This window comes from Gopherus evgoodei, chromosome 3 (assembly GCF_007399415.2).
Source record: "Gopherus evgoodei ecotype Sinaloan lineage chromosome 3, rGopEvg1_v1.p, whole genome shotgun sequence".
Lineage (NCBI taxonomy): Eukaryota > Metazoa > Chordata > Testudines > Testudinidae > Gopherus > Gopherus evgoodei.
In genome coordinates this window covers 13,746,293-13,773,275 of record NC_044324.1, presented here as the reverse complement: position 1 = coordinate 13,773,275, position 26,983 = coordinate 13,746,293, and the positions used below count along the sequence as shown (strand labels likewise).

At 51.1% G+C, this 26,983-nt stretch overlaps 1 protein-coding gene across 1 annotated transcript; it reads right to left on the bottom strand.

Annotated features, from left to right (window-relative positions):
- Positions 1 to 63: 63 nt before the first annotated feature.
- CHRNA2 (cholinergic receptor nicotinic alpha 2 subunit) lies at positions 64 to 18,372 on the bottom strand. Its single transcript, XM_030555121.1, has 5 exons — positions 18,289 to 18,372; positions 14,780 to 14,824; positions 9,639 to 9,748; positions 6,643 to 7,711; positions 64 to 2,059 (listed from the first exon to the last, which is right to left on the bottom strand). Exons 2-5 carry the CDS (start codon positions 14,807 to 14,809, stop codon positions 1,934 to 1,936), a joined length of 1,335 nt encoding a protein of 444 aa, XP_030410981.1. The 5' UTR covers positions 14,810 to 14,824; positions 18,289 to 18,372; the 3' UTR covers positions 64 to 1,933.
- Between the last annotated feature and the right edge of the window lie 8,611 nt (positions 18,373 to 26,983).

The following is a 26,983-nucleotide window of genomic DNA, read 5'->3' as shown; positions in this document are numbered from 1 at the left end:
TGAGAGTTAGGGACTCTATATGGCTGAGGGTGGGCTTGCAAGATCCCTTGTGTTTCCCCCCTTCCTCTCAAATGGCCCCTTGCAGCTGCAAAAGCTCGTGGGGTGTTAGACACAAGATCAAGGGTATTCTTTATGGGCAGGCATCAAAGGCCCTGGAGCATGAGGATTATTTGAAGCTTGAAATGATGTTTGCCTTCCCTCCTGTGTTACCGGGCTTCAGGGGACTGTTTTGAACAGCTCCATGGGAGCACTGACTTGGGCCATGCAGAACTTTAGTTTGACTTTACATACAAGTTGGCTGGCTAGATTGGGGGAACTGGGATGCCCGGGTTCCAGGCTCAGCTCTGATGCTACGTGGCTGGGCCGTTAAAGACTGGGGTGTGATCCTCTGTGATCTCAATGACTTGCCACGCTCTCTCTGTGCCTCAGTTTCCTCCATTTAGAAAATGGCCAGGAAGCCTGCTGGGTTTGTTCTCAGAACTCATTAACGTCTGCAGTAAGGTCAGTTGAGTATTTTCCATGGAGAAACGCCAAAAGACATTAAAATTGTTCATTTCAGTTGACAATTTTTGCAGGGTTTTTTGATGAAATGGATCAAAATGAAAGATTTTGGGAAGGTTTTAACAGAAAACCTGTTGTTTTTTATTTTTTTTCCCCTCCCCTTCCCCCTGGAAAAATGGAGGTGGGAAAGGGGGTGGGGTCCCAAAAAGCAAACAAACAAATTTTTGATGTGAAAACAAAAAAATCTTTGTTGTGATTAGTTTCAGCAATTTTTTTTGACTATTTGCCATACCTCTCCCCCCGAAATGTTTGTTTGCTTTGAAAAGACCCTCCAGGCAGCTCTCACCTGCAAGGGGCATTCCAGGCAGAACACAGCTGAAAGTGGTGACTAGTTCTTGGGCCAGCGCTGAGCACTGGAGTGAATTTCACCCTAGGTTAGCTGGCCCCGCTGAGGGGGTAGGTGCTGCTTTCCCTTTAGCCTGGAATCTGCTGGCTTTGCGGTGAGGACACAGGCTCAGCCGCCCCAGCGTTGATAGTCCTCCAGTGCCTTCCCACAATTCCCCCTGTGTACCCGGAAGGACAGGCAGGTTCTCTCCCGGCTCCATGGGGAAGAATCGTAGAGCAGCACAAAGACCCATGGGACGTGCCCTCACAAGTCCGAGCCCCACACACACCGCGCAGTGCTAGTGAGGACACAGGCACGGCTTTGCAGTGAGGTTCCTCCCACCTGGGCCAGGCTGACCCGGGTGCCAATACCCAAATTAACTCCTGGGGTGCTTATGCCATGGCTGTCCCCCGGGGATTGACCCGGGGACCTCCCTAGCTAAAAGCATGAGCTGCTAGAGTTAGAACTTCCCAGCTGCAGGCTACAGACGGAGACCTCTAACACACCCTGTCCAGTGGGCTATGTTCACACCTGGGGGATAAATTGGACTGCGTGTGGCTGGGAGGAACAGTATGAAATGAACCTTGTCACCAAACCAACGTGAGCAACATGTTCCCATCTTAGGGGGCGCACCTGCTGCCTTGCTAGGTAGCTATGGGCATGTTAATTTCAAACCCCGGGTGGTTCCGTTCTGATCCGCTTCGTTTTAAGCAGTTTCAGTGACTCAAGAAAAAATCTTGTTGGGGTTTCACTGTAGGGTTCTCCCACCCCAACTCCCCTACACCGTTCACTTGTTAGTACAAACCCGATGCATGTGAGCATCTACACGGCTGGAGCTGGGCCCAGCTGACGTGTGGCTTCGGCACTGGCGCTGCGCTGGTACTAACCAGGACGAGTGGGAGTTCAAAGGGGGTCGCGGCTTGACAATGTTCCTCCAGTATGGACAAGCCCGAAGGGGCTCCACAGTCAGGGTAGGTTAGTTTGTCCCTTCGCCAGCCCTGGGCACAGATCTGGGAGCAAGACCACCTTCCGGGCCAGGCACAGACCCTATATCATCCCAGCCAGGAAGGGAGGGAGGAAGAGGCCGATGGTCCCCAGCAAACAGACGATGATAAACACCCAGAGGAATATCCGGTCTATGACCATAGCAACATACTTCCAGTCCTCCTTCACCTGCAGGCAGACAAGAGTCAGAGTGAGCTGTGGGGCCTGAGAGCAGCACGGGGTCACGGGAGGCCCTGGCAGAGAGGCTGTTGTGTTGTGAGAGAGACGTTGGCCATGCAGGTGTAGCCTGCGGCCGGACTGGGGAGCTGGGGTGGGCAGGGAAGGGTTCTTCCATCCCATAAGAAATTTTGACATTTTGACATTTTTCCCCATCTCAAATCACGAAAAAAAGTAAAAAAAAAATCTCAAAATCTTTCCAAACTAAAAAACCCCCAAGCAAACTCTAATCTGGTTCAGGTCTACTGAAACATTATATAAGTAGGGTCTGAATGAGCTCTCCCCTGACAGCTAGTGATGAGCCAGGGAAGAGGACTTGGGGAGCCACCTCTGTTTGCATGGGCACACCCATCCTGCCTGGGAGTGCAGCATGGTGGGGCTGCTTGGCCCAAATGATCACTTTTGGCTAGCGTTGGATCCCCAGTCACTTTGTTATGGGGGCAGGGGCACTAAAGGGTGGTTGTCCTTGTAGTGTGAACCAGGGGCAGCAGAACTGTGTTTGGCAGACCCCGATTGATGGACTCACCCTCAATCAAACCGCACTTGCTAGGCAGGGGATGGGGACACCAAAGCCCAGTGAGATGAGTGGGGGCATAGGTATGTGTGCTGAGTGGTGTGGGTCCTGTCCACAGGTCCTATGCAACATGTGACTCTTTCCCTGTCCATTGCACAGTAACAGAGCTGGTAAAGACTGAACTGAAAATTCTAGTCATAGAATATCAGAGTTGGAAGGGACCTCAGGAGGTATCTAGTCCAACTCCCTGCTCAAAGCAGGACCAGTCCCCAGCTAAATCATCCAGCCAGGGCTTTGTCAAGCCTGACCTTAAAATCCTCTAAGGAAGGAGATTCCACCACCTCCCTAGGGAACCCATTCCAGTGCTTCACCACGCTCCTAGTGAAATAGTGTTTCCTAATATCCAACCTAGACCTCCCCCACTGCAACTTGAGACCATTGCTCCTTGTTCTGTCATCTGCTACCACTGAGAACAGTCTAGATCCATCCTCTTTGGAACCCCCTTCAGGTAGTTGAAAGCAGCTATCAAATCCCCCCTCATCCTTCTCTTCTGCAGACTAAACAATCCCAGTTCCCTCAGCCTCTTCTCATAAGTCATGTGCTCCAGCTCCCTAATCATTTTTGTTGCCCTTCACTGGACTCTTTCCAATTTTTCCACATCCTTCTTGTTGTGTGGGGCCCAAAACTGGACACAGTACTCCAGATGAGGCCTCACCAATGCCGAGTAGGGGGGAATGATCACGTCCCTCGATCTGCTGGCAATGCCCCTACTTATACAGCCCAAAATGCCGTTAGCCTTCTTGGCAACAAGGGCACACTGTTGACTTGTATCCAGCTTCTCGTCCACAGTAACCCCTAGGTCCTTTTCTGCAGAACTGCTGCCTAGCCATTCGGTCCCTAGTCTGTAGCAGTGCCTGGGATTCTTCCGTCCTAACTGCAGGATTTTGCACTTGTCCTTGTTGAACCTCATCAGATTTCTTTTGGCCTAATCCTCTAATTTGTTTAGGTCCCTCTGTATCCTAGCCCTACCCTCCAGCTTATCTATCACCACAGTCAACCTGTGGAACTTCTTGCCTGAGGAGGTTGTGAAGACTAGGACTATAACAGGGTTTAAAAGAGAACTAGATACATTCATGGAGGTTAAGTCCATTAATGGCTATTAGCCAGGATGGGTAAGGAATGGTGTCCCTAGCCTCTGTTTGTCAGAGGATGGAGATGGATGGCAGGAGAGAGATCACTTGATCATTGCCTGTTAGGTTCACTCCCTCTGGGGCACCTGGCATTGGCCATTGTCAGAAGACAGGATATTGGGCTGGATGGACCTTTGGTCTGACCCAGTATGGCCGTTCTGATGTTCTTATGTTCCCTCCTCCCAGTTTAGAGTCATCTGCAAACTTGCTGAGGGTGCAATCCACCCTATTGTTTGCTAATAGAGCTGAAATCACTGGTAACCAGGCCTAAAAATTAGATCTGCTTTGGAATGGTGTCTGTGATGCAAGAAACCGCCCAGTGTACATTAGCAGTGAGGTTCCACTGCTAACAGCTGAGATCATGGAAAGCTGTGTTAAGGGAGGGGACCTCAGGACAGAGGAGCAGGGTGGCTGGCAGAGTGTGAGCCAGGACAGCAGAGTGAGCCAGGGTGGAAGGTGAACTCACACAGATGCACCTCTGAACTCTGGGTCTTCCCTGACCAAGGACAACAACTGTGAGTGGGGTGCGGCGGAGAGAGAAAGGAGGGGCACATTAAAGGAACTTTTGGTGGTAAAACTCACAAATCTGAGGCAAAAGACATGGCCTCACGAATTCGGGGGTGGGTGTTTTGCTCACTGTTTTATGTCTATGAATCCTGCTTGCGGTGTTTTCCCAAGTTAATGTCGGGTGACTTCCCTGCTTTCATTAAAAGTTTCTTTTCTACACTCGGACTCTGTGCTTGTGAGAAGGAAGTATTGCCTCTCAGAGGTGCCCAGGGGTGGGGTGTAATTGTCCCACATTCCTGGGTGGGGACTCGAGCCAGTTCTGTGTTGTATTGTAGAATGGGAACCCCTAGATATTGAACCTGGCCCTGGTTGCTGCTGACTACAACTGGCAGAAGGGTTCTAATTATTTCAAGTTTTATTCCATTTTTAGTCTAACTTTATTCACAGTTCTAACTAAAAAGTTGTTTGGACTCAAAAGTTCCAGTTTGAAAATGTCAAAGTGGGACATTGGGACAGGTCTTTTCCCCCAAATGTTCCGAGTTAGAAGCTTTGTCAGCACCGACCCTGTGATGTGAAGTTTCGGTTTTGATGAGTTGGTACTGGTGGAGGGCAGGAGAGGAGGATGGCTGGTGAAAAAATTCCCGCTCTCCTTGGAAGCCTTTCAATTTCTGCTGCTGCTACAGGCTATTTGGGCAAGTCACCTCACCTCTCTCCCTGTGCCTTAGTTCCCTGGGGCTAACAATCTCCCCTGCATTGTAGGAGAGCATAAATACCCTGAAGGAAGTAGTGTGAGAACAGAGCAACGAGACTAGACAATACTCCCCTCCTAAGACCGCTGTTCAGGGGCAAATAAAACCGGCTCTGAGGGGGAAACCGAGCCTTACATTGGCCCAGCTGGCTGGAAATGCAGGAGCAAGGACTGAGGCCCCGCAGAACTGGTCTATCCAGGCCACACACCGCTTTAATCCAGCACTGAGAAGACCCAAGCTAGGGGTGCATGTGTCCCCCTCGCTGCAGAGCTCAGCCTGGGTGTCTGCTAACTCAGAGTCCCCCAGGGCACAGTGCCACCCGAGGAGCATCAATGGTATTCAAGCCGTGGCCGGCGGCTCTGCTTTGCAGCTGAGTGCAGATGCTTGTCCTGCCCCCTGGTATTTGGGCCTCAGTGGAGTCCCACCAGTGAATGCATCACCCGCTAGCTACTGTGCAGGCCTCTCCCGTCAGCCAATCGCTGGCCTGGGAAGAGTTAATTTGTTTTTAGCCCCACCTCTTCGATCCCTGGCAAGGAAACAACCGACCAAGAGGTCACCGAACAGCTGCAGACAACGACTGTAGGGGACCACAGAGCCAGCTGGACAGCTGGGGGCATGGGGACAGCAAGCAGAGCAAGCCCCCTTCACCCTGCCCGAGCAACAGGCCTGCCCCCAGCCCCAGATCCTGGACCCCGCTGGGGCGAGAGGAGGAAAGCCAGTTTCCCCTGCCCATCGCTGCCTGGTCCTCTCCACTGGGACCGTTCCCCGGGGCGGCAATGCAGGGGCTGCCTCTCCGCTGGGACAGCTCCCCGGGGCGGCAATGCAGGGGCTGCCTCTCCGCTGGGACCGCTCCCCGGGGCGGCAATGCAGGGGCTGCCTCTCCGCTGGGACCGCTCCCCGGGGCGGCAATGCAGGGGCTGCCTCTCCGCTGGGACCGCTCCCCGGGGTGGCAATGCAGGGGCTGCCTCTCCGCTGGGACTGCTCCCCGGGGCGGCAATGCAGGGGCTGCCTCTCCGCTGGGACTGCTCCCCGGGGCGGCAATGCAGGGGCTGCCTCTCCGCTGGGACTGCTCCCCGGGGCGGCAATGCAGGGGCTGCCTCTCCGCTGGGACTGCTCCCCGGGGCGGTAATGCAGGCGCTGCCTCTCCGCTGGGACTGCTCCCCGGGGCGGCAATGCAGGGGCTGCCTCTCTGCTGGGACTGCTCCCCGGGGCGGCAATGCAGGGGCTGCCTCTCTGCTGGGACTGCTCCCTGGGGCGGCAATGCAGGGGCTGCCTCTCCTCTGGGACTGCTCCCCGGGGCGGCAATGCAGGGGCTGCCTCTCCTCTGGGACTGCTCCCCGGGGCGGCAATGCAGGGGCTGCCTCTCTGCTGGGACTGCTCCCCGGGGCGGCAATGCAGGGGCTGCCTCTCCGCTGGGAGCTAGGCTGACTCCTGCCCACTCACGCCAACCAGGCCCCTAAAGAGCCATCAGATGGTGGCGCCTGAAATGGGCCAAACTCCACCCGATGGCAAGAGGGGAAAAAGGCCCCAGGTGCCAGGACCCGGCCCTCCCGAGCCAGCAGGGCACAGACTCACCGAGAAATCAGCATCCTCAGCCCGCAGGTGGTCTGCGATGTAGTCCACCCCCTCCAAGGCCTTCAGGATCCTGGGGGACAGCAGCAGGCTGGGATCCAACCCCAAGCTGTCCCCTTTGGCAGGCGGGCGCGGTGCCCGGGCCCCCCGCCCCCTGCCCAGGTGGTGCCCAGAGCCGGAGTGGTACTGGACGCTGTGTTTATGGGAGCCTGTCTTGAGGGACGCACGTCCAGGGTGCCTCCTGTCCTCTTCCTCTTCCTCCTCCTCCCATGTGTCATCAACGTCTGTTTCCAGCCAGCCCCTGGAGGTGCTGAGCCTGACGCCAGGTGGGTCATACTCCCAGCTCAGCCTCTCCCGGGGGGTTAGCACTGGAGGCCGCCTCATGAAAAGCCAGCGGGGGATGAAGTCCAAGAAGGCGGCACGCACCCAGAGGGGCATCTTGTGGGTGCTGGGTGAGCGGTGGTGGACGTTGAGCGCGAAGACGGTGATGACGATGGAGAGGGTGACGAAGATCATGGTGAAGAGGAGGTACTCGCCGATCAGGGGGATGACCAGCGAGGTGGAAGGGATGATCTCGGTGATGAGCAGCAGGAAGACAGTGAGGGAGAGCAGCACGGAGATGCAGAGGGTGATCTTCTCCCCGCAGTCGGAGGGCAGGTAGAAGACCAGCACGGTCAGGCAGGAGATGAGCAGGCAGGGGATGATGAGGTTGATGGTGTAGAAAAGGGGCAAGCGCCGGATGATGAAGCAGTAGGTGATGTCAGGGTAGATCTCCGTGCAGCAGTCATATTTCTTGGTGTTGTAGGTGCCCACGGCATTGATGATGGCCCATTCCCCACTCTCCCAGTAGTCTTTCAGGTCCACGTCGCGCTCCATGCTCTCCAGGTCGATCTTGGCCTTGTCGTACGTCCACGAGCCAAACTTCATCTTGCAGTTCTGCTGGTCGAAGGGGAAGAAGGTCACGTCAATGCTGCACGAGCTCTTGTAGATGGCCGGCGGCACCCACTTCACCTTGCCGTTGGAGAAGAGGTGGGCTTTGGTCATGTGCGTCACTGCGAACTCCCCATCGGCGCTGCAGGACAGAGGAGCAGGGGTTAGAGCGGCGAGCGCCTCGGAGAAAGTGAGGGGCGGGGAGGAGGCAAGACCAAATCCACCAGGAGCAGTAAAAGAGGAGAAAGAGTTTGTGATTAGCTCGGCTCTGGGACTCAGAAGATCTTGGTTTGAGTTCCTGGCCCTGCTACAGCCCCCGTCCGCCCCCATGCAAATCACTCCACCCCATGCGGCCAGCCAGTGCCAAGGCACCAGTGTGACAGATAAAGTGAACTCTTTGCACAGGGGTGAATTTCACCCCTAACTCTTCTGGGTCACAGCGTCCCCATCTGCAAAATTGGGGGATCAGGTCCTTGGGAGGAGCTGAGATGTGTGAGGAAGAGGGCCACGTAAGTGCCCAGGTGGGTCAAAACAGACGGGCTCGGTGACCCAGCACAACCCCGCGGCAGGTGCTCAGATACTGTGGTGATGAGCATGGCTGGATGGACAGATCAGGCAGAAGTCAGTGGGACTGTCCCAGAGCAGGAGATCGGGCCTGGCGGTGTCTCAAGATGTCTTTGCAGCCGAGCGCAGCAAGGTTCCTGTCTGGATGCCAAGGGAGAACGCTGAGCATGCGGCACGAAACCCTGCAAACTCATGGCCAGGCCTGGGGCTGATGAAGACCCGTCTGTCAAGGCAGGAGGTCATGAAATGATGCGGGGCAGGCTTGGAACCCAGGAACCCAGCTCCGACCCAATTCCCCAGGATGCAGTTGCTCCGTGACTGAATCTGTTAATGAGGCTGGAGGTTAATTAAAAAGCAGGCCCTTCCCAGGTCAAGAATAACATTTCCTTTAGTGACTGAGAGGCACCAGGAGGTGGCAGCAAGACACAAATTTCAGCCTGAAGCATGAGCAGGAAATGCTGCGGTGAAGCGCAGAGGCCTGCCTGGTGGAAATAGCCTGGGAGACTGGGCTGTATTGCCTAGGGTGACCAGATGTCCCCATAAAATCGGGACTCTTTGTCCCGCACCCCGATCAATGTACGATCAGAACGCCATTTGTCCCGATATTTGGGTAAGGAGGTGAGCAGGAGGGAGACCCTGACCCTGTGGGTGCTCCGGGGCTGGAGCACCCACGGGGAAAAATTGCTCCCACCTCCTCGCCTCCTTCTCTCTCACTCCCCCCAGCAGGCCACATCCCCGCTCCTCCCCCCCCAGCGCTTCCTGCTGCCTAACAGCTGTTTGGCAGCGCTTAGCGTGTTCCGGGAGGGAGGAGGAGGAGGAGGGGGACGTGGCACACTCAGGGGCAGAGGCGGAGAAGGGGCAGGGCAGGGGCAGGGACTTGGGGGAAGGGGTGGAATGGTGGTGGAGCGAGGGCGGGACGAGGCAGGGGGTGGGCGAGCACCTACCCGGCAGAGGGGAAGTCAGCGCCGTAAGGTGAGTGGTGGGCTGGGGGGTGAAGAGGCGAGCGGTGGGTGGGGGACTGAGGAGAGACGCAGCAAGCCAGCGGCTGGCTAGGGGATGAGCAAGGCCGCGGGAGGGGGGCTGAGCGGGAAGGGGGCAGGACCTGGGGCAGAGTGGGGGCAGAGCCTGGGAGGAGCGGGGGGTGGACTGTGGGCAGGGCTGATGGCACCTCAATGTGTCCTGATATTTTAGTGTGGTGATCTGGTCACCCTAGTAATGCATGGGAAGGGGATTTGTTGCTCAGGCTGCTGGACACAGACAGACCATGTGGTTCACTCTGGCTCTCTGCTACCATGCACCTGATTCTGTTCCCAGATACACCAGTGTAAACCCATTGACTTCTGATTTCAATTGGTGCAGCTGCAAGTGAGATCAGGACCGACGTCTCCGTAACCAGGAGACCTGGAATGGATGCTGCCAACCATATACTGCCCGTTGTGATCCCCTGGGCCCCCTCCATCCCTAAGGGCTTTGCCTTGCTGTACCTGTGCAGTGGCGCCACCTACTTGTTATACAGCACAATGTCAGGGATCCAGATCATCTCGGAGGGCACCCGGATGGAGGTGACATTATCGAAGTCCGCCGGGTTCCAGCGCAGCTTGTAGTCACTCCACTCCTGGAGGAGGAAAAAGCAAGAAGGGTCTGAGATGGACGTGCTGCCCAGCGAGGGCTGGGGATCCAGCCGTCAGAGGGAGTGGGGCAACCATTGCTGCAAGGAGATGTACAGCGTCCTCTTGTAACAACTCATCAGGGGTCCCCTCGGATGTTTAGTGCCTGAAGCATGGACCCCTCCTACATGAGCTAAAGGGGTCCTGGGTCACTGCTCAGCTTAAAGAGGTTCCTCCTGAGCTGATTTTCTTTTTTCAAACACATCTTCATTATTAGTAGGCACTTTGCTAAAGTGCCCATCCCCACGGCATCTGGGCGCTTCTGGGAATTCAGTGCTGGTGAAAGGTCCCAGGCGGCAATCCTGCCGAGTGAAGGTCTCTCTGTATAGGGCAGGTATAGCACAGGCTGAACCACCATCAGCTCCCAATAGATGGTCCCATCAACATGTTTAAGTCCTGCCCTGGCAGAGCCGCTTCAGAGACCGGGTGCTAAGATACGGGATGTGGACCGGAGGCTGAAAAGGATCCTAATGGGAGCGGGAAAGAATCCGCTGATTGTCCTTCATGTGGGAATGAATGATACGGCTAGATTCTCGCTGGAACTTATCAAGGGAGACTATGCCAGACTGAGGAAGACGCTTAAGGAAATCGAGGCTCAGGTGATCTTCAGTGGGATTTTGCCTGTTCCTAGAGAAGGGCAACAAAGATGTGACAAGATTATGGCGATTAACAGATGGCTCAGGCAATGGTGCTATAAGGAGGGCTTTGGGATGTACGGCCACTGGGAAGCATTCATGGACAGAGGACTGTTCTCTCGGGATGGACTTCACCTGAGCAAGGAGGGAAATAGACTTCTAGGATGGAGGCTGGCCCAACTGATTAAGAGAGCTTTAAACTAGAAATTTGGGGGAGATGGTTGGGAGATGTCCAGGTAATCTCCACACCGGAATTTAACCTTGAGAGGGAAGAAAACAAAGTAAGAGGGGATACAGCCGTGGACAGAAGAATTGGCATAAGGAGGAAGGGTAGTGTAGATACCAGACTAACAGGTGATGCTGGTGGTAGAATGTCTGTGCCTAACCGGGTAAAGAATGTCAGTGAAGCCAAATGGCAAAAATTAAGATGTCTGTACACTAATGTGAGGAGCCTAGGTAACAAAATGGAGGAACTAGAGCTACTGGTGCAGGAAGTGAAACCGGATATTATAGGGATAACAGAAACATAGTGGAATAGTAGTCATGACTGGAGTACAGGTATTGAAGGCTATCTGCTGTTTAGGAAAGACAGAAATAAAGGCAAATGTGGTGGAGTAGCACTGTATATCAATGATGAGCAGGGGCGGTGCTAGGGGTTTTGCTGCCCCAAGCACGGCAGGCAGTCTGCCTCCAGCGGTTTGCCCGTGGAGGGTCTGCTGGTCCCGCAGCTTCAGCGGTCCTCAAAAGCCGTGGAACCAGCGGACCCTCTGCAGGCACGCCTGCGGGAGGTCCACTGAAGCCATGGGGCCAGCGGACCCTCTGCAGGCAAGCCGCCAAAGGCAACCTGTCTGCCGCCCTCGCGGCACCGGCAGAGCGCCCTCCGCGGCTTGCTGCCCCAAGCACGCGCTTTGCGTGCTGGGGCCTGGAACCGCCCCTGATGATGAGGTTAACTGTAAAGAAGGGATGAAATGTATAAGACAGAGTCTGTCTGGGCAAAAATCACATTGGGGAAGAAAGCTACTAGAGCCTCCCCTGAGATAGTGCTTGGGGTGTGCTACAGACCGCCGGGATCTGATTTGGATATGGATAGAGACCTCTTTAATGTTTTTAATGAAGTAAACACTAATGGGAATTGTGTGATCATGGGAGACTTTAACTTCCCAGATATAGACTGGAGGACAAGTGCTAGTAGTAATAATAGGGCTCAGATTTTTCTGGATGTGATAGCTGATGGATTTCTTCACCAAGTAGTTGAAGAACCAACAAGAGGGGATGCCATTTTAGATTTGGTTTTGGTGAGTAGTGAGGACCTCATAGAAGAAATGGTTGTAGGGGACAACCTTGGTTCGAGTGATCATGAGCTAATTCAGTTCAAACTAGATGGAAGGAGAAACAAAAGTAGATCTGGGACTAGGGTTTTTGATTTCAAAAGGGCTAACTTTAAAGAATTAAGGAAATTAGTTAGGGAAGTGGATTGGACTGAAGAACTTGGGGATGTAAATGTGGAGAAGGCATGGAATTACTTCAAGTCAAAGCTGCAGAAACTATCAGAAGCCTTGCATCCCAAGAAAGGGGGAAAAATCACAGGCAGGAGTTGTAGACCAAGCTGGATGAGCAAGCATCTCAGAGAGGTGATTAAGAAAAAGCAGAAAGCCTACAAGGAGCGGAAGATGGGAAGGATTAGCAAGGAAAGCTACCTTATTGAGGTCAGAACATGTAGGGATAAAGTGAGAGAGGCTAAAAGCCATGTAGAGTTGGACCTTGCAAAGGGAATTAAAACCAATAGTAAAAGGTTCTATAGCCATATAAATAAGAAGAAAACAAAGAAAGAAGTGGGACTGTTAAACACTGAGGATGGAATGGAGGTTAAGGATAATCTAGGCATGACCCAATATCTAAATAAATACTTTGCCTCAGTCTTTAATAAGGCTAATGAGGAGCTTAGGGATAACGGTAGGAAGACAAATGGGAATGAGGATATGAAGGTGGATATTACCACATCCGAGGTAGAAGCCAAACTCGAACAGCTTAATGGGACAAAATCGGAGGGCCCAGATAATCTTCATCCAAGAATATTAAAGGAATTGGCACATGAAATTGCAAGCCCATTAGCAAGAATTTTTAATGAATCAGTAAACTCAGGGGTTGTACCGTACGAGTGGAGAATTGCTAACATAGCTCCTATTTTTAAGAAAGGGAAAAAATGTGATCCGAGTATCTATAGGCCTGTTAGTTTGACATCTGTAGTATGTAAGGTCTTGGAAAAAATTTTGAAGGAGAAAGTAGTTAAGGACATTGAGGTCAATGGTAATTGGGACAAATTACAACATGGTTTTACTAAAGGTAGATCGTGCCAAACCAACCTGATCTCCTTCTTTGAGAAGGTAACAGATTTTTTAGACAAAGGAAACACAGTGGATCTAATTTACCTCGATTTCAATAAAAGCATTTGACACGGTTCCACATGGGGAATTATTAGTAAATTGGAAAAGATGGGGATCAATATGAAAATTGAAAGGTGGATAAGGAACTGGTTAAAAGGCAGACTACAACGGGTCATACTGAAGGGTGAACTGTCAGGCTGGGAGGAGGTTACTAGTGGAGTTCCTCAAGGATCAGTTCTGGGACCAATCTTATTTAACCTTTTTATTACTGACCTTGGCACAAAAAGTGGGAATGGGCTAATAAAGTTTGCGGATGACACAAAGCTGGGAGGTATTGCTAACACAGAGAAGAACCGGGATATCATACAGGAAGATCTGGATGACCTTGTAAACTGGAGTAATAGTAATAGGATGAAATTTAATAGTGAAAAGTGCAAGGTCATGCATTTAGGGATTAATAACAAGAATTTTAGTTATAAATTGGGGACACATCAGTTGGAAATAACAGAGGAGAAGAAGGACCTCGGAGTATTGGTTGATCACAGGATTACTATGAGCCGCCAATGTGATATGGCCGTTAAAAAAGCTAATGCAGTTTTAGGATGCATCAGGCGAGGTATTTCCAGCAAAGATTAGGAGGTGTTAGTACCGTTATATAAGGCGCTGGTGAGACCCCACCTGGAATACTGTGTGCAGTTCTGGTCTCCCATGTTTAAGAAGGATGAATTCAAACTGGAACAGGTTCAGAGACGGGCTACTAGGATGATCCGAGGAATGGAAAACCTGTCATATGAAAAGAGACTCAAAGAGCTTGGCTTGTTTAGTCTAGCCAAAAGAAGGCTGAGGGGGGATATGGTGGCTCTTTATAAATATATCAGAGGGATTAATATTAGGGAGGGAGAGGAATTATTTAAGCTCAGTACCAATGTGGACACAAGAACAAATGGGTATAAACTGGACACTAGGAAGTTTATAGACTTGAAATTAGATGAAGGTTTCTAATCATTAGAGGAGTGAAGTTCTGGAACAGCCTCCCAAGAGGAGTAGTGGGGGCAAAAGACATATTTGGCTTTAAGACTAAGCTCGATAAGTTTGTGGAGGGGATGGTATGATGGGATAGCCTAATTTTGGCAATTAATTTGGCAATTGATCTTTGATTATCAGCAGGTAAGTATGCCCAATAGTCTGTGATAGGATGTTAGATGGATTGGGATCTAAGTTACTACAGAGAATTCTTTCTGAGTGCTGGCTGGTGAGTCTTGCCCACATGCTCAGGGTTTAGCTGATCATCATATTTGGGGTCAGGAAGGAATTTTCCTCCAGGGCAGATTGGCAGAGGTCCTGGAGGTTTTTCGCCTTCCTCTGCAACGTGGGGCACGGGTCACTTGCTGGAGGATTCTCTGCAGCTTGAGGTCTTCAAACCACAATTTGAGGACTTCAGTAACTCAGACATAGGTTAGGGGTTTGTTATAGAAGTGGATGGGTGAGACTGTGTGACCTGCATTGTGCAGGAGGTCAGACTAGATGATCATAATGGTCCCTTCTGACCTTAAAGTCTATGAGACCTGTCACTGGGGTCCTTTCAGTGCCCATTCCTGGGGACCTGGGCTGAGACCCACCAACCCAGTTCACAAAGTCTGAGCAGCTGTGTGACGGGAACAGCTTCCAGCCTCTTCTCACATGGGCTAGATTTCAGCCATGTCTACACAAGTAAAGTCACCATGCACCAGTGCCAAGCCCCTGGGGCATCCTATCTTTCAGGTTTCACCCAGATCAGGGAGACGTGGCTGAAATCCAGCATCAAAGGTTCTTCTCATGAAGTTTCTAACCCCAAGAAGTGCAGCTAGACTAGAGCCACCAGGGACTTCTCTGAATCAAACTCCTAAGCCCCAGGGGGTTCCTTGTGACTTGGGAAACCCACCTCCCCTCCCAGCAACCCCAATGGGAAATTATCCCTCACCTGTTTCAACCAGACATTTGTGGTCATCATTTGGTTCTTCTCATCCTGTTAGGGGCATGGTGGGGAGGGGAGAAAGGAGAGAGGAGGAGAGTTTCTTTGATCATAATGGAGAAAACCAGTGTCAGACCTGAAACCAACTTCTTCCACTGGGCCAGTTCAGCACAAGACCCAACTGTTACCTTTCCCACCCTCCTCCAGAGCTCGGGAACTGGTAGGAATGATTCAATGCCACCTATGTAGAAAGGGAGATTTTTTATCTCCTTTAGGTGTGTGGCCACCAACTGGCAATGGCGTCCCATTAGTATTTACAGATTATGGGCATTACATAAGAATGGCCCTACTGGGTCAGACCAAAGGTCCATCTAGCTCAGTGTCGTGTCTTCCAACAGTGGCCAGTGCCAGGTGCCCCAGAGGGAATGAACAGAACAGGGAATCATCAAGTGATCCATCCCCTGTCTCCCATTCCCAGCTTTTGGCAAACAGAGGCCAGGGACACCATCCCTGCCCATCCTGGCTAATAGCCATTGATGGACCTATCCTCCATGAACGTATCTAGTTCTTTTTTGAACCCTTTTATAGTCTTGGCTTCCACAACATCCCCTGACAAGGAGTTCCACAGGTTGACTGTGTGTTGTGTGAAAAAAATACTTCCTTTTGTTTGTTTTAAACTTGCTGCCTATTAATTCCATCAGGTGACCCCTAGTTCTTGTGTTATGTGAAGTGCTAAATAACACTTCCTTATTCCCTTTCTCCACACCAGTCATGATTTTATAGACTTCTGTCATATCCCCCTTAGTCATCTCTTTTCCTAGCTGAAAAGTCCCAGTTTTTTCAATCTCTCCTCATATGGAAGTGTTTCATACCCCTAATCATTTTTGTTGCCCTTCTCTGCACCTTTTCCAGTTCTAATATATCTTTTGAGATGGAGGAGCCAGGTCTGCACGCAGTATTCAAGATGTGGGCGTACTGTGGATTTATGTAGTGGGATTATGATACTTTCTGTTTTATTATCTGTTCCTTTACTAATGGTTCCTAACACTGTTCGCTTTTTTGACCGCTGCTGCACATTGAGAGTTTGTTTTCAGAGAATTATCTACAATGACACCAAGATCTTTCCTGAGTGGTAACAGCTCATTTAGACCCCAGCATTTTGTGTGCATAGATGGGGTTCTGCTTTCTAAATCCATTACTGTGCATTTGTCAACATTGCATTTCATTTGCTATTTTGTTGCTCAGTCACCTAGTCATGGGAGATCCCTCTGAAACTTGTTGCAATCAGCTTTGGATTTAACTAGCTTGAGTAATTTTGCATTGTCTGCAAATGTTGCCATCTCATTGTTTACCCCTTTTTCCAGGGGTAACAGTGCTTAAATATCAGAGTGATTAATGTGGGATGGGTAGATTTATAGATAGGTAGTGGAAAGACTATTTGAGAGACTTCCTACTGGAAGTTTATAGAGCTAACTGAGAGGCGCTCAAATGCTTCAGTGAAAAAGGGACCAGCTTCCAGATGAAGCGACTAGCTCCCCGCCAGGCTGAGGAGACTGGTGTTGTGGATATAAACCTGAGCTCCTGAATCCTTGTGGTTCTTGGAAAGATTCCGTGGCCCTTGATGGAAAAGGAATGACCTTAGCCCCAGAATGCGGGAATCCCCCTGCACTGTCAGTTTCACATCAGTTACCGCTGGTTTCAGAGGAATCATCCTGGTGTGCAGAATTTGGCCCAGTTATACTAACAGTAATTTCTTTCCCCGTGTCACTAGCCACCCCTGAGATGATCATGGCTCGAAGGGCTTTACAAAGCAAACATACTTTGTTTTCACTCTTCCGGCTGTTCGGTTTTGACTGCTGTTTCTTTGGAGTCACTTCAGAGCAACAGAAAGCCCGTTATATGGAAGTTGAAGCCAGACAAACTCAGTGACAATTTTTAATGAACCACTGGAGCAATTTGGCACAGGCTGGGAGGGGCGGGGGGGGAGGAGGTTGGTGGGAATTCTCCATCCCTGGCCATTTTAAAATCAAGACTGGATGTTTTTCTAGTTCAATCAGTGAATTCAGGGACTTCTTCTGGCCTGTGCTCTGCTGGAGGGCAGACAAGATGATCACAGTGGTCCTTTTGGCCTTAAACATCTATTAAGCTGAATCACTTTCTGCTGCACCTCTGGGGTGCAGTGCAACAGCTATTTAACAGCCAACAGCAACACCGGACAACAGTTTAAGACAGGAAGTAAAGAAGAATACTGCCACCAGCTGGAATCGCAGGGGCAGTTTAGTTAAGTGGAAGATAATGATCCAAATTGGAATTTGGCCAGAGCACAGGGGCTAATAACCTGCCGGCTCCCATCCTGCGAACACTTCATCAGCCGTAATGAGCCATGGTTGGCATGATGTGGCTGAGGACTGAGATCTTGTCTGGAAGATGGGATACTAAATAAAACCCATCCCAATGCATTTTCTCTCTGTCCCTGTGTTTTCTTGACACTCCTTTTATAGACAAGAGGCCCCTTTATAGTAAGTGCCGTTACATTTAAAGTACTTCATGGCGGCCTGGCTCCTATTTCATCTTGTGTCAGCCAACGCTAACTGGCTGTGCTAAACGTCCCTGGCTGAGCTTATTTATCTTCGCATCCAGAAAGCGAGAGAGAGAAATTACATGCCGAGCAGACCAGAGGAATTGTTGCAGTGAACAGATCAATGGTTCCTCTAGTTCAATTTCGTGTCTCCAGCTATGGCCAATTCTACAGACTTTATTATTACTAAATATTGGGTCTTGAGAAGCACCAAGAGGCCTGGGGCCCATTGTGCTGGGTCCTTCCTGGACAACGTGTGACAGGCAGTCTCTGCCTCTAAGGATACGTCCATGCAGCCAGTGAGTATCAAAGCCCAGGGTGACAGAGTGGGGCCCACAGGACAGCGTTAAAAATAGCTGTGTGGGCATGTGGCTCAGGCTGGAGCTCGAGCCGTGAAGCCCACCCCCATCCTAGGCCCAGAGCCTGAGCTCCAGCCCGAGCCTGAATGTCTCCCCAGCTCCTTTCAGCACCGGAGTGTGAGCCTGAATCTGTTAAACCTGGCTCGAGACTTGCCCCCACGGGCTGCCGCTCGCTGTGTAGATGCACCCAAAGCATTTGCACCCTACATAGCCAAGGCAGACAAAGGAAGTGTCATTGTTCCCATTCTACAACTGGGGAAGTGAGGCACAAAGTCCCACAGTGAGTCTATGGCAGAGCAAGGAAAAGGAGCCAGCGCTCCTGAACTGCAGTTCAGTGCCGTAATTCCAAGGATAAGAGGATAAAAGCTTTTACAGCCCTTAAATGTGCAATATATTACCTGGGCGGAGGGAGTTCCTTCCTGACCCCAGCTGGTGATGCACATGTGACCTGAAGCATGAGGGCTGATGCAGCCCTTTCTATGCTTAAGTTGCCCGCTGTAACCCCAGGTGCTAGTATAAATGTCCCACCCTTCTGTGGAGGGTTTTAGAAGCAGAATTAGAGTCCGGCTTCGCACACATACCCGTCAATCAGCTGAGCGATGGACAGCCCAAATCTGACAATGACGAAGTCGGAGATGTTGAGGACTGGCCGGACCACCGTTGTACTGGTGAACAGGTACCTGAAGAGGCGCTCCTCGGCGTGGGGTGTGAGTCCGTCCTGGATGGCCACTGAACCAATGGGAGACAGAAAAAGCCATACGGATTGCTTTTGGCCTGGGTACTTCAGCACTTTCTCTAATGCTGGGTTAATACAGAGAGATTGTCTGGGCCAAAGGTGTTTAATATGAGCCTATCACTGTCCACCATTAAACGAGGTTTCAGGGTGTGGTATGCAGAGACCTCGCCTGCTTAGCTCCATGGCAAACCACCATTAAACATCCTTTTAACCTTGTAGTAACGAGATAGAAAAGATCAAAACGAGTTAAAGCATTTGGAATGTAAAGTATTAAATAAGGTTTTCATTTTAACCACATTCCTTGTCCCCTTTTGCTGGAGAGCGATTTTAGAAGGACCCCTTCCCCACCCCCCAGTCCAACAGTCTCGTAGCAGATGTCACGGGTGGCAATAATGGTCCTTTTGGGGAAGAGAGAGAAGTTAGGTGAGGCTGGCTGGCACAGCTGTTATTGCTGGTGTTAATGTCCAATCCGATTTCCTAGAAGGCAGAACAAGATGAACAGACACAAGCGAGGAAAGAAAGGAGCAGCAAAGATAGAAAATGCAGCTTTATAGACTCATCGTCATAGACTTTAAGGCCTGAAGGGACCATCATAATCATCTAGTCTGACTTCCAGCACCATCACAGGCCACAGAGCCTCACCCACCCACTCCTGTAGCAGACCCTGTTACCTCTGGCTGAGTCACTGAAATCCTCAAATCATGATTTAAAGCCTTCGAGGACCTGAGCCTGAGTGAGTTGCTCAGGTCACCAGAGAGTCTGTGGCAGACGAGGGGACCGATCTAGGGCTCTAACCACTGGGATCCCCTTCCTTCCCCACCGGACCTTCTCTTCGCGTCCCTGTCTGTCTGCAGAGAGCCCAGAACGTTCCCCAGAGAGGCTTTGTGCAGACAGCCCCCAGTCGCTGCTCGCATTCCCTTCACACCACAGCCTCTAATAAAGCTGGCACGTCCCTTCCCGGCCTTTGCGCCCGCGTAGCTCCCAGCCATGCGTATTGCTTTCATCCTCTCTGATGGGCAGGGGCCCGTGGGAATAACATGACGGCACGTCACCACAATCGGATCCGGCTGCATGAGTGAGGAGCAGGGGCAGCTCTCCGCCATCCTTGCTTAGATCAGTGTCAGGGAGCTGGGGGCTTGTAGAGCACTGGTGTAGCCTGTGTGTGAAGGAGTGTCATGCCCATTGCCCTCCGTCTGTCCATCCGCTGCTCTTTCAGAGTGAAATGCACCCCTGGCCCAGGAACCGAGACATCACTTGAGTCCGTTGAATCACACAGGGTGACGTACAAGGCACTGGCAGAGGGGTTACCCATTCTGGCCAGACGCTGGGACACTTTCTCACTTTGCACCAGCACCATGGAAGGGACCCTTCTCAGGGGACTCGGGAGTGCAGGCACCGTCCCGTGCCTCACCCTCGTTGCTGAGATTGCAACCAGGGGATCAGTGACGTCCCGCTGGGGCGATGGCTTTAGTTACCAAGCCCCCGATTCTGGACAAGTCACCCCCAACTCCGGCCCCTGAGGTCACCGCGGTTCCAAGGTTCAGTCATTGCTGCCTTCAGAGCACGTGGAGGTGGCAGGTTCCTTGCTTCTCTCTTGGCACCAGGGTGGACGTGGCCTTGCGGTTGTGAAGGTCAGTCAGGTTTTGCTTTTTAAAGAGCCATGAATCTTGGAGACAACTGCATGGAGGCTCACGTTGGTTATCAGTCACTCAAGTCAGTCAGCGGCGCTGATCATTCCTGTCTGTACAGGAGCACACTGAGCGGGGATTGTGGGATTTGAGGGATGGGGGAAAACCAGGTATGTGTTGCCCAGTGGCTAAGGATATTGGGAGACCTGGGAGCCAGGGTCTAATCCCAGTTCTGCCTTTCACTTAGGGTGACCAGACTGCAAGTGTGAAAAATTGGGATGGGGGTGGGAGGTAATAGGACCCCATATAAAAAAAAGCCCCAAATATCGAGACTGTCCCTATAAAATCAGGACATCTAGTCACCCTATATTCACTCACTATAGGCCCTTTTGCCTTCCGGTGCCTTTGTTTCTCCATCAGCCTGCTGCATTGGGCTAGGGTTGAGGGACATTGGCAGGGCTGGGGAGGTGGGAAGCTTGCATTGCTCTATGTCTTCAGTCCAGCCCCTTTCCCACCTTCAATTTCACAAACCACCTGCAGCATCCTGCTTTTGTGTGGCATTGTTCAGGTGTCCCAAACAGCACAGCTCCATAAACAGCAGAACAGATCAGTACCTGCGCTGGCATGCCATGAAACCTCTGTGTGTGTGTGTGTGTGTCTGTGTGTGTGTCTCTGTGTGTCTGTGTGTGTGTGTGTGTAGGGGGGAAATGGAAGGAATGTTTTGCACAATTATTTCTAGCCAGCTACAACATAACGGCTGAAATTCCAGGGGGTGGAGACCCTCTGCTCCAGTTAAAATGCAGCTTTGATCTGAAAAGTGGCCGGGGAATGGCCCTGTCTCACTCAGCAGATCTGCCCCATGTGTATCAGACAGGGCCGGTTCTAGCAATTTTGCCGCCCCAAGCACGGCGGCACGCCTGCGGGAGCTCCACCAGAGCCACGGGACCAGCGGACCCTCCGCAGGCACGCCTGCGGGAGTTCCACCGGAGCCGCCTGCCACCCTCCTGGCAACCGGCAGAGCACCCCCCGCGGCGTGCCACCCCAAGCACGCGCTTGGCGTGCTGTAGCCTGGAGCCGGCCCTGGTATCAGAGTCAGAGCCACATAGCGTGATCGGCATATGTTTTACCTCAGTTTGCCCTGCCGGAGGCAACCCAGCTGGGGGACAATCAGTTGGAATCTTTGTCTCTTTTATGCACCATCAGTAGAATTGCCTATTGCATTACAATCAGTGCATGCAAACCCATGGCAAAGTAATGCACATAGAAAACATACTCCCAGCTCTACAGATACAATGATGGGGGCTAAATCAGCTGTTACCACTCCAGAAAGAGAGTCACTTGGAGTCACTGTGGCTAGTTCGCTCAAAACATCCACTCAATGTGCAGGAGCAGTCACAAAAGCGAACAGAATGTTGGGAATCATTAAGAAAGAATAGATAGGACAGAAAATATCATATTGCCTCTATATAAACCCAGGGTGCCCCCACATCTTGAATACTGCGTGCAGATGTGGTCTCCCCATCTCAAAAAAGATCTATTGGAAAAGGTACAGAAAATGGCAACAAAAATGATGAGGGGTATGGAACAGCTTCTGTATGAGGAGAGATTAGTAAGACTGGGACTTAGCTTGGAAAAGAGGCGACTAAGTGGGGATATGATTGAGGTCGATAAAATCATGACTGGTGGAGAAAGTAAATAAGGAAGTGTTATTTACTCCTTCTCATAACACAAGAACTAGGGGTCACCACATGAAATGAATAGGCAGCAGGTCGAAATGAAACAAAAGGCAGGATTTCTTCACACAATACACAGTCAACCCAGGGAACTCTTTGCCAGAGCATGTTGTGAAGGCCAAGACTATAAGAGGGTTCAAAAAAGAACTAGATACATTCATAGAGGGTAGGTCAATCAATGGCTATTAGCCAGGATGGGCAGGGATGCAAAATCATACTCTGAAATGTCCCTAACCTCTGTCTGCCAGAAGCTGGGAATGGGCAGCAGGGGATGGATCACTCGATAACTTCCCTGTTCTGTTCATTCCCTCTGGGGCACCTGGCATTGGCCACTGTCGGTAGACAGGATACTGGGCTGGATGGACCATTGGTCTGACCCAGTCTGGCTGTTCTTATGTTCTTATAGAGGCAGCATGGGGGTTAGCCTGGCCTTGCCTTTCCTGCCCACTCTTGCTGATGAGACGCAAGCAGGAAAACACCCAGCATGGTGCTTGGATGCTGGGGTGAGTTTGTAGGGCCGGCAGTTGGAAGAAATGGCCCTCTCCTCCCATAGCATGGGGCAGAACCCCTATTCTAGCACAGAGGATGGGCCAATGGCCTCCATGTGGTTGTGCATACGATGTACAACTGCAGCACAAGTGCTGGGGGTCGGGGGGAGGGCAGGTTTGGGTTTCACTCCTTTCCCTCTCCCCACCCCGAAGTCCCTCTGTCTTTGTGCAGGGGAGCACGTGCATTCAGCGGAGAGCAGATGTAGGGCATGTGTGCTTTGTCTCTTCCCTCCTGTTCTCATCGCACAGCTCATAGGGGCTTTGTGCCTAAATCAAAGATGAGATCCCGTTCCCCAGGGGCACCAGCCTGATTGGTGAGTGTGGGAGAACATCCTTCATCTGACTGAGAAACTGATGCAGTAGTGACCCTTCCTCCAGAGAACGAGTCTGAATCATTTATCACCACTCTCTCTGGGCCCAACCTGGTCTCGCCTCGTGGGGGAGGCTAGCAGGAGTAACGTGACTGAACGCGATGGGCGCCACTGACGTCGGTGAGAGAGAGAATCAGTTTTCAGAGCGCACAGCTGCCTAACAGCAGCCTACAGCTTTCTCCGCTCTCACTGTTAGCAATATTCCAGTACACCTGGGATCTCTAATCAAATTGGGGCCTTGTTTGGCTGGCTCTGTTAGACATATGGCAAGAGAGGTTCCTGCCCCAGAGGGCTTGCAATCTAAATAGGTAAGACAAAGGAAGTATCATTATCCCCTTTTTTATATCGAGGGAAACTGAGGCACAGAGAGATTGAGGTGACATGGGTGTCTGCTGCAGAGCCAGGGATTGGCTCCTGACTGTAATCACAAGACTAGCATTGGTCTCCGAGGGGCATCTCCAAAGGAAACCTGGTTGCTGTAGATGTGATGCTGACAATTCAGAAGGTGGCACTTGCCAGTCCAGGTTAAAAGTGAGCTGATTAGCCCCCGATGGGAGGTGAGGCACGAATTGTCTCTTTGAGAAGAGCTATCGCATTTCTGGTCCTGGCTTTGGCTGGCCACCAAAGATCACACATGGCTTTCAAGAATCAGCAAGTTGCGCAGCGTCGGCTCCTACTGAAATCAATAGCCTGATTGCTTCGTTCTCCTCTCAGCCCTGCAGGAGCCAGCCCCGCGACAGGAGAAAGAGACGCTCTGTTCCTCCTTGTGCAGCATCAACATGACGGAAACTCATCAGTAAGTGCTGCAAAGCCATTGATGGCGAATGGATTTACACAGCCGTCACTGAGGGCCAAATGTGAAGGTAATGGAGATATCACAGGTGTCACCGTGGGCAGAATTTTCCCTGCAGAATCTTTATTGCTAGTGATGCTGAATGAGAGGGACAGGACCCAGCTTCACTCTCAGATCCCTGGGAGAGTTTGGAGGGTTTGACGTTTTACATGCAAACAGAGCATATGTGATATGGAAATGGCTGAGAGACAATGACCATGAAGCCCCACAGTGCCATTTGTGGAGCCATGGTTGGAAACCTTCCTGCCGTTTCCGTTGCCTTCTGAATTATTTCCTGTTCTAACTGTTGGGAGCATTACTGCTTGCTGGTAAACAGCTGCTGCATCCCACTCTAGAGCTGGCTGCATTTCACCAGTGGGTGAAATGATACCCCTGACCACAGCTTATTCTTTGCAAAGTTTGGTAGAAATGTCGGGCTGGAAGAGACCTCGAGAAATCAAGTCCAGCCCCATGCACTGAGGTAGGACCAAATAAACGTAGATCATCCATAACAGGGGTTTGTTTAAGCCATTCTTTAAAACCCCCTAGTGATGGAGATTCCACAACTTAGAAGCCTGTTCCAGAGCTTAACTCTCCTGAAAGCTAGAGAGTTTTTCCTAATATCTAACCTAACTCTCCCTTGCTGCAGATTAAGCCCATTCCTTCTTGTCCTGCCTTCCATGGCCATGGGGAACAACTGATCACCTCCTCTTTATAATGGCCCTTAACACATTTGAAGACCGTCATCAGGTCCCCCGTCAGTCTTCTTTCCTCCAGACTAAACATGTCCAGTTTCTTTAACCGTTCCTCATCGATCAAGTTTTTGAACCCTTTGATCAGTTTTGTTCTCTCCTCTGGACTCTCTCCAATTTCTCCACATCTTTGCTAGAGTGCGACACAAGACTCCAGCAGAGGCCTCCCCTTAGCTCATAGAGGAGGACAATTGTCTCCTCTAGGACCACTTCTGTTATTACACCCCTGAATGATATTAGCCGTTTTTGCAGCTGCATCACATTTTTGGCTCTCATCCAATTTGTGAGCCACTGTAACCCCCAGATCCTTCTCAGCAGTCCGACCCCCAGCCTGTTATTCCCCAGTTTGTAGCTGTGCATTTGATGTTTTCTGTTGAAGTTTAGCACCTGTCTTTATTGAATTTCATCTGCTTGACTTCAGACCAATTCTTCAATTTGTCAAGGTTGTTTTGAATTCTAATCCTGTCCCCCAAGGTCCTCGCAACCCCTCCCTGCTCGGTGTCTCTGCAAATGTTACAAACATATCTCCACTCTGTCATCCAAGTTGTTAATGAAACTATTGAGTAGTACCAGACCTAGGATTGGCCCCAGTTGGACTCCACTAGATACTCCCTCCCACTTTGATATCAAATGGTTTGACCGTTTGCAAAACTGCTTTGGGCTCCTCCAGGACCATCCTAGTATGGTGTGGCTCTCTGGCCCCCACAGTGGCTGCTACATGGGACATCCTACTACAGCTGTTAGCTGAAGGAGGTACCCCTTGAACTCAAGGGAAAGACATGTTTTTATTACTAAAGGTCTTGAGTTCAAATGCTGCTGAGAACCGAACGGGAAAGGTTGTTATATGTAGCATTTAAACAGTAGCCTTTAATTTTCAAAGCATTTTCAGATGGGGAAATAAGCTCATAGAAGTCAAACAGCCTGGCCAAGGCCCCAGGGGGCAGCACCGGATTAGAACACAGGAGTTCCTGTTCCCAGTCCTGTGTCCTACCACTGGCCTTTGTCAAAGCTCATTATTCACAGCAGTCCCCTTACCTGATCGAGCAGATGAAGCACACACGACCATGTTCCTAAGAGGTGGGAATCTGCTGTGAATCGATCCATGTTGCGGGAGGCCAGCACCGCCGCTTCCCACCCTATCCCCTTACACTGATCTCCCACAGGCAGCAATCCCCAGCACTGCAGCTTTCATTTGCAAAGTTCTTCACCGGGGGCAAAAGAGAGTGGAGTGTGAAAGCTAGGTGGAGCTGTGGGCAGTGGATGCAGCTTAGCAGAGCCCTTCCGCTGGGGAGGGGAGGGTCCCCTGAGTGTTAACAAGTGGCATCTCTGGTGTCCTTTAGGAAGGAGGTGGTGAGCTGCCACGGTGGGGGCAGGCAGAGCAGCAGGGAGAGCTGAGGGGCTGGCTGGAACGTGGCTGCTACTCATATGGTTTCCAGTTCCTCTGCATGCTGCGCCCAGGTCTGATTTTTAAACCCGCGCTGATCCCAGGGCTAGTCCACGTGGTGGGGTGAGCTGCTTTCCTTCAGGTGTGTTGCATTCAGGCCACCTTGTTCCTAGAAAGCCAGAACGAGAGGGCACTGCTGTTAGTCGCCTGTTCAGAGGGACCCGATGGGGCTTAACCTAGAGCGGGCCCTGGAGACCTTGGTTTTCAGCCAGGTGTTCAGTGGTTTGATCACTGAAGTCAATGGGATGGTGCTGGAGTTACATGAACTGCAGAGCCGTCCCCGAGGAGTCTACATTGATTTACCCTCGATGCAACGCGGGCCCCTTATAGCTAAAGAGCAGCAGCATTTCCAGTGCTTTGGGGATCGTACACCTAGGGTTTGGCTCAGCTTTGTGGCAGAGGGGCTCGAGCGCTGCTGCCGAGAGCATGAACTTCCCAAGGGCCCCATCGCTGCTGGAGGGCTCCTGAATCTGCTGGGCTTCCCCAAGCCCTCGTGGCTACATTAGGGGTGTAAAGAGAGCAAACGCAAGGAAGGGGTTCAAAGGGTTTTAACAGCAGCTACTGTAGCAGCGCAGGCACTTAGCAAAGCTATTGGGGTTCCCATGGTGAGGCAGGTCCATGGACAAAAAACCAGCCTACTACTGAACCGTCGAATGAAGCTAACCTTGAGCTCACAGAGTCGGGGATTGCCCTTGGGGAGAGGGAATTCTACATTGATTAATGCAAAGCACATTGGAACACATAATCCCAACGCTACAGATAAAATGATGGGGTCTAAATCAGCTGTTACCACTGCAGAAAGAGATCTTGGAGTCCTTGTGGCTAGTGCTCTGAAAACATCCACTCAATGTGCAGCGGCTGTCAAAAAAGCAAACAGCATGTTGGGAATCATTAGGAAAAGGATAGATAATAAGACAGAAAATATCATATTGCAGCTATATAAATCCATGGTACGCCCACATCTTGAATACTGCGTGCAGAGCTGGTTGCCCCATCTCAAATATAGATATATCCAGGAATTAGAAAAGGTTCAGAAAAGGGCAACTAATATGATTCAGGGTATGGAATAGCTTCCATATGAAGAGAGATTAAAAAGACTGGAACTTTTCAGCTTGGAGAAGAGACGACTAATGGGGGATATGATCGAGGTCTATAGAATCTTGACTGGTCTGGAGAAAGGGAATAAGAATGTGTTATTTACCCCTTCACATAACACAAGAACCAGGGGTCAC

Bases quoted from the DNA above. Each gene is read 5' to 3' on its own strand.
- CHRNA2 (XM_030555121.1), bottom strand. From the start codon at position 14,809: ATGATGACCACAAATGTCTGGTTGAAACAG. The intron at 9,749-14,779 runs GTGAGGGATAAT...TTCCTCCTCCAG, and splicing joins CAAATGTCTGGTTGAAACAG to GAGTGGAGTGACTACAAGCT. The intron at 2,060-6,642 runs GTGAGTCTGTGC...GTCTGCCTGCAG, and splicing joins CTGAGGATGCTGATTTCTCG to GTGAAGGAGGACTGGAAGTA.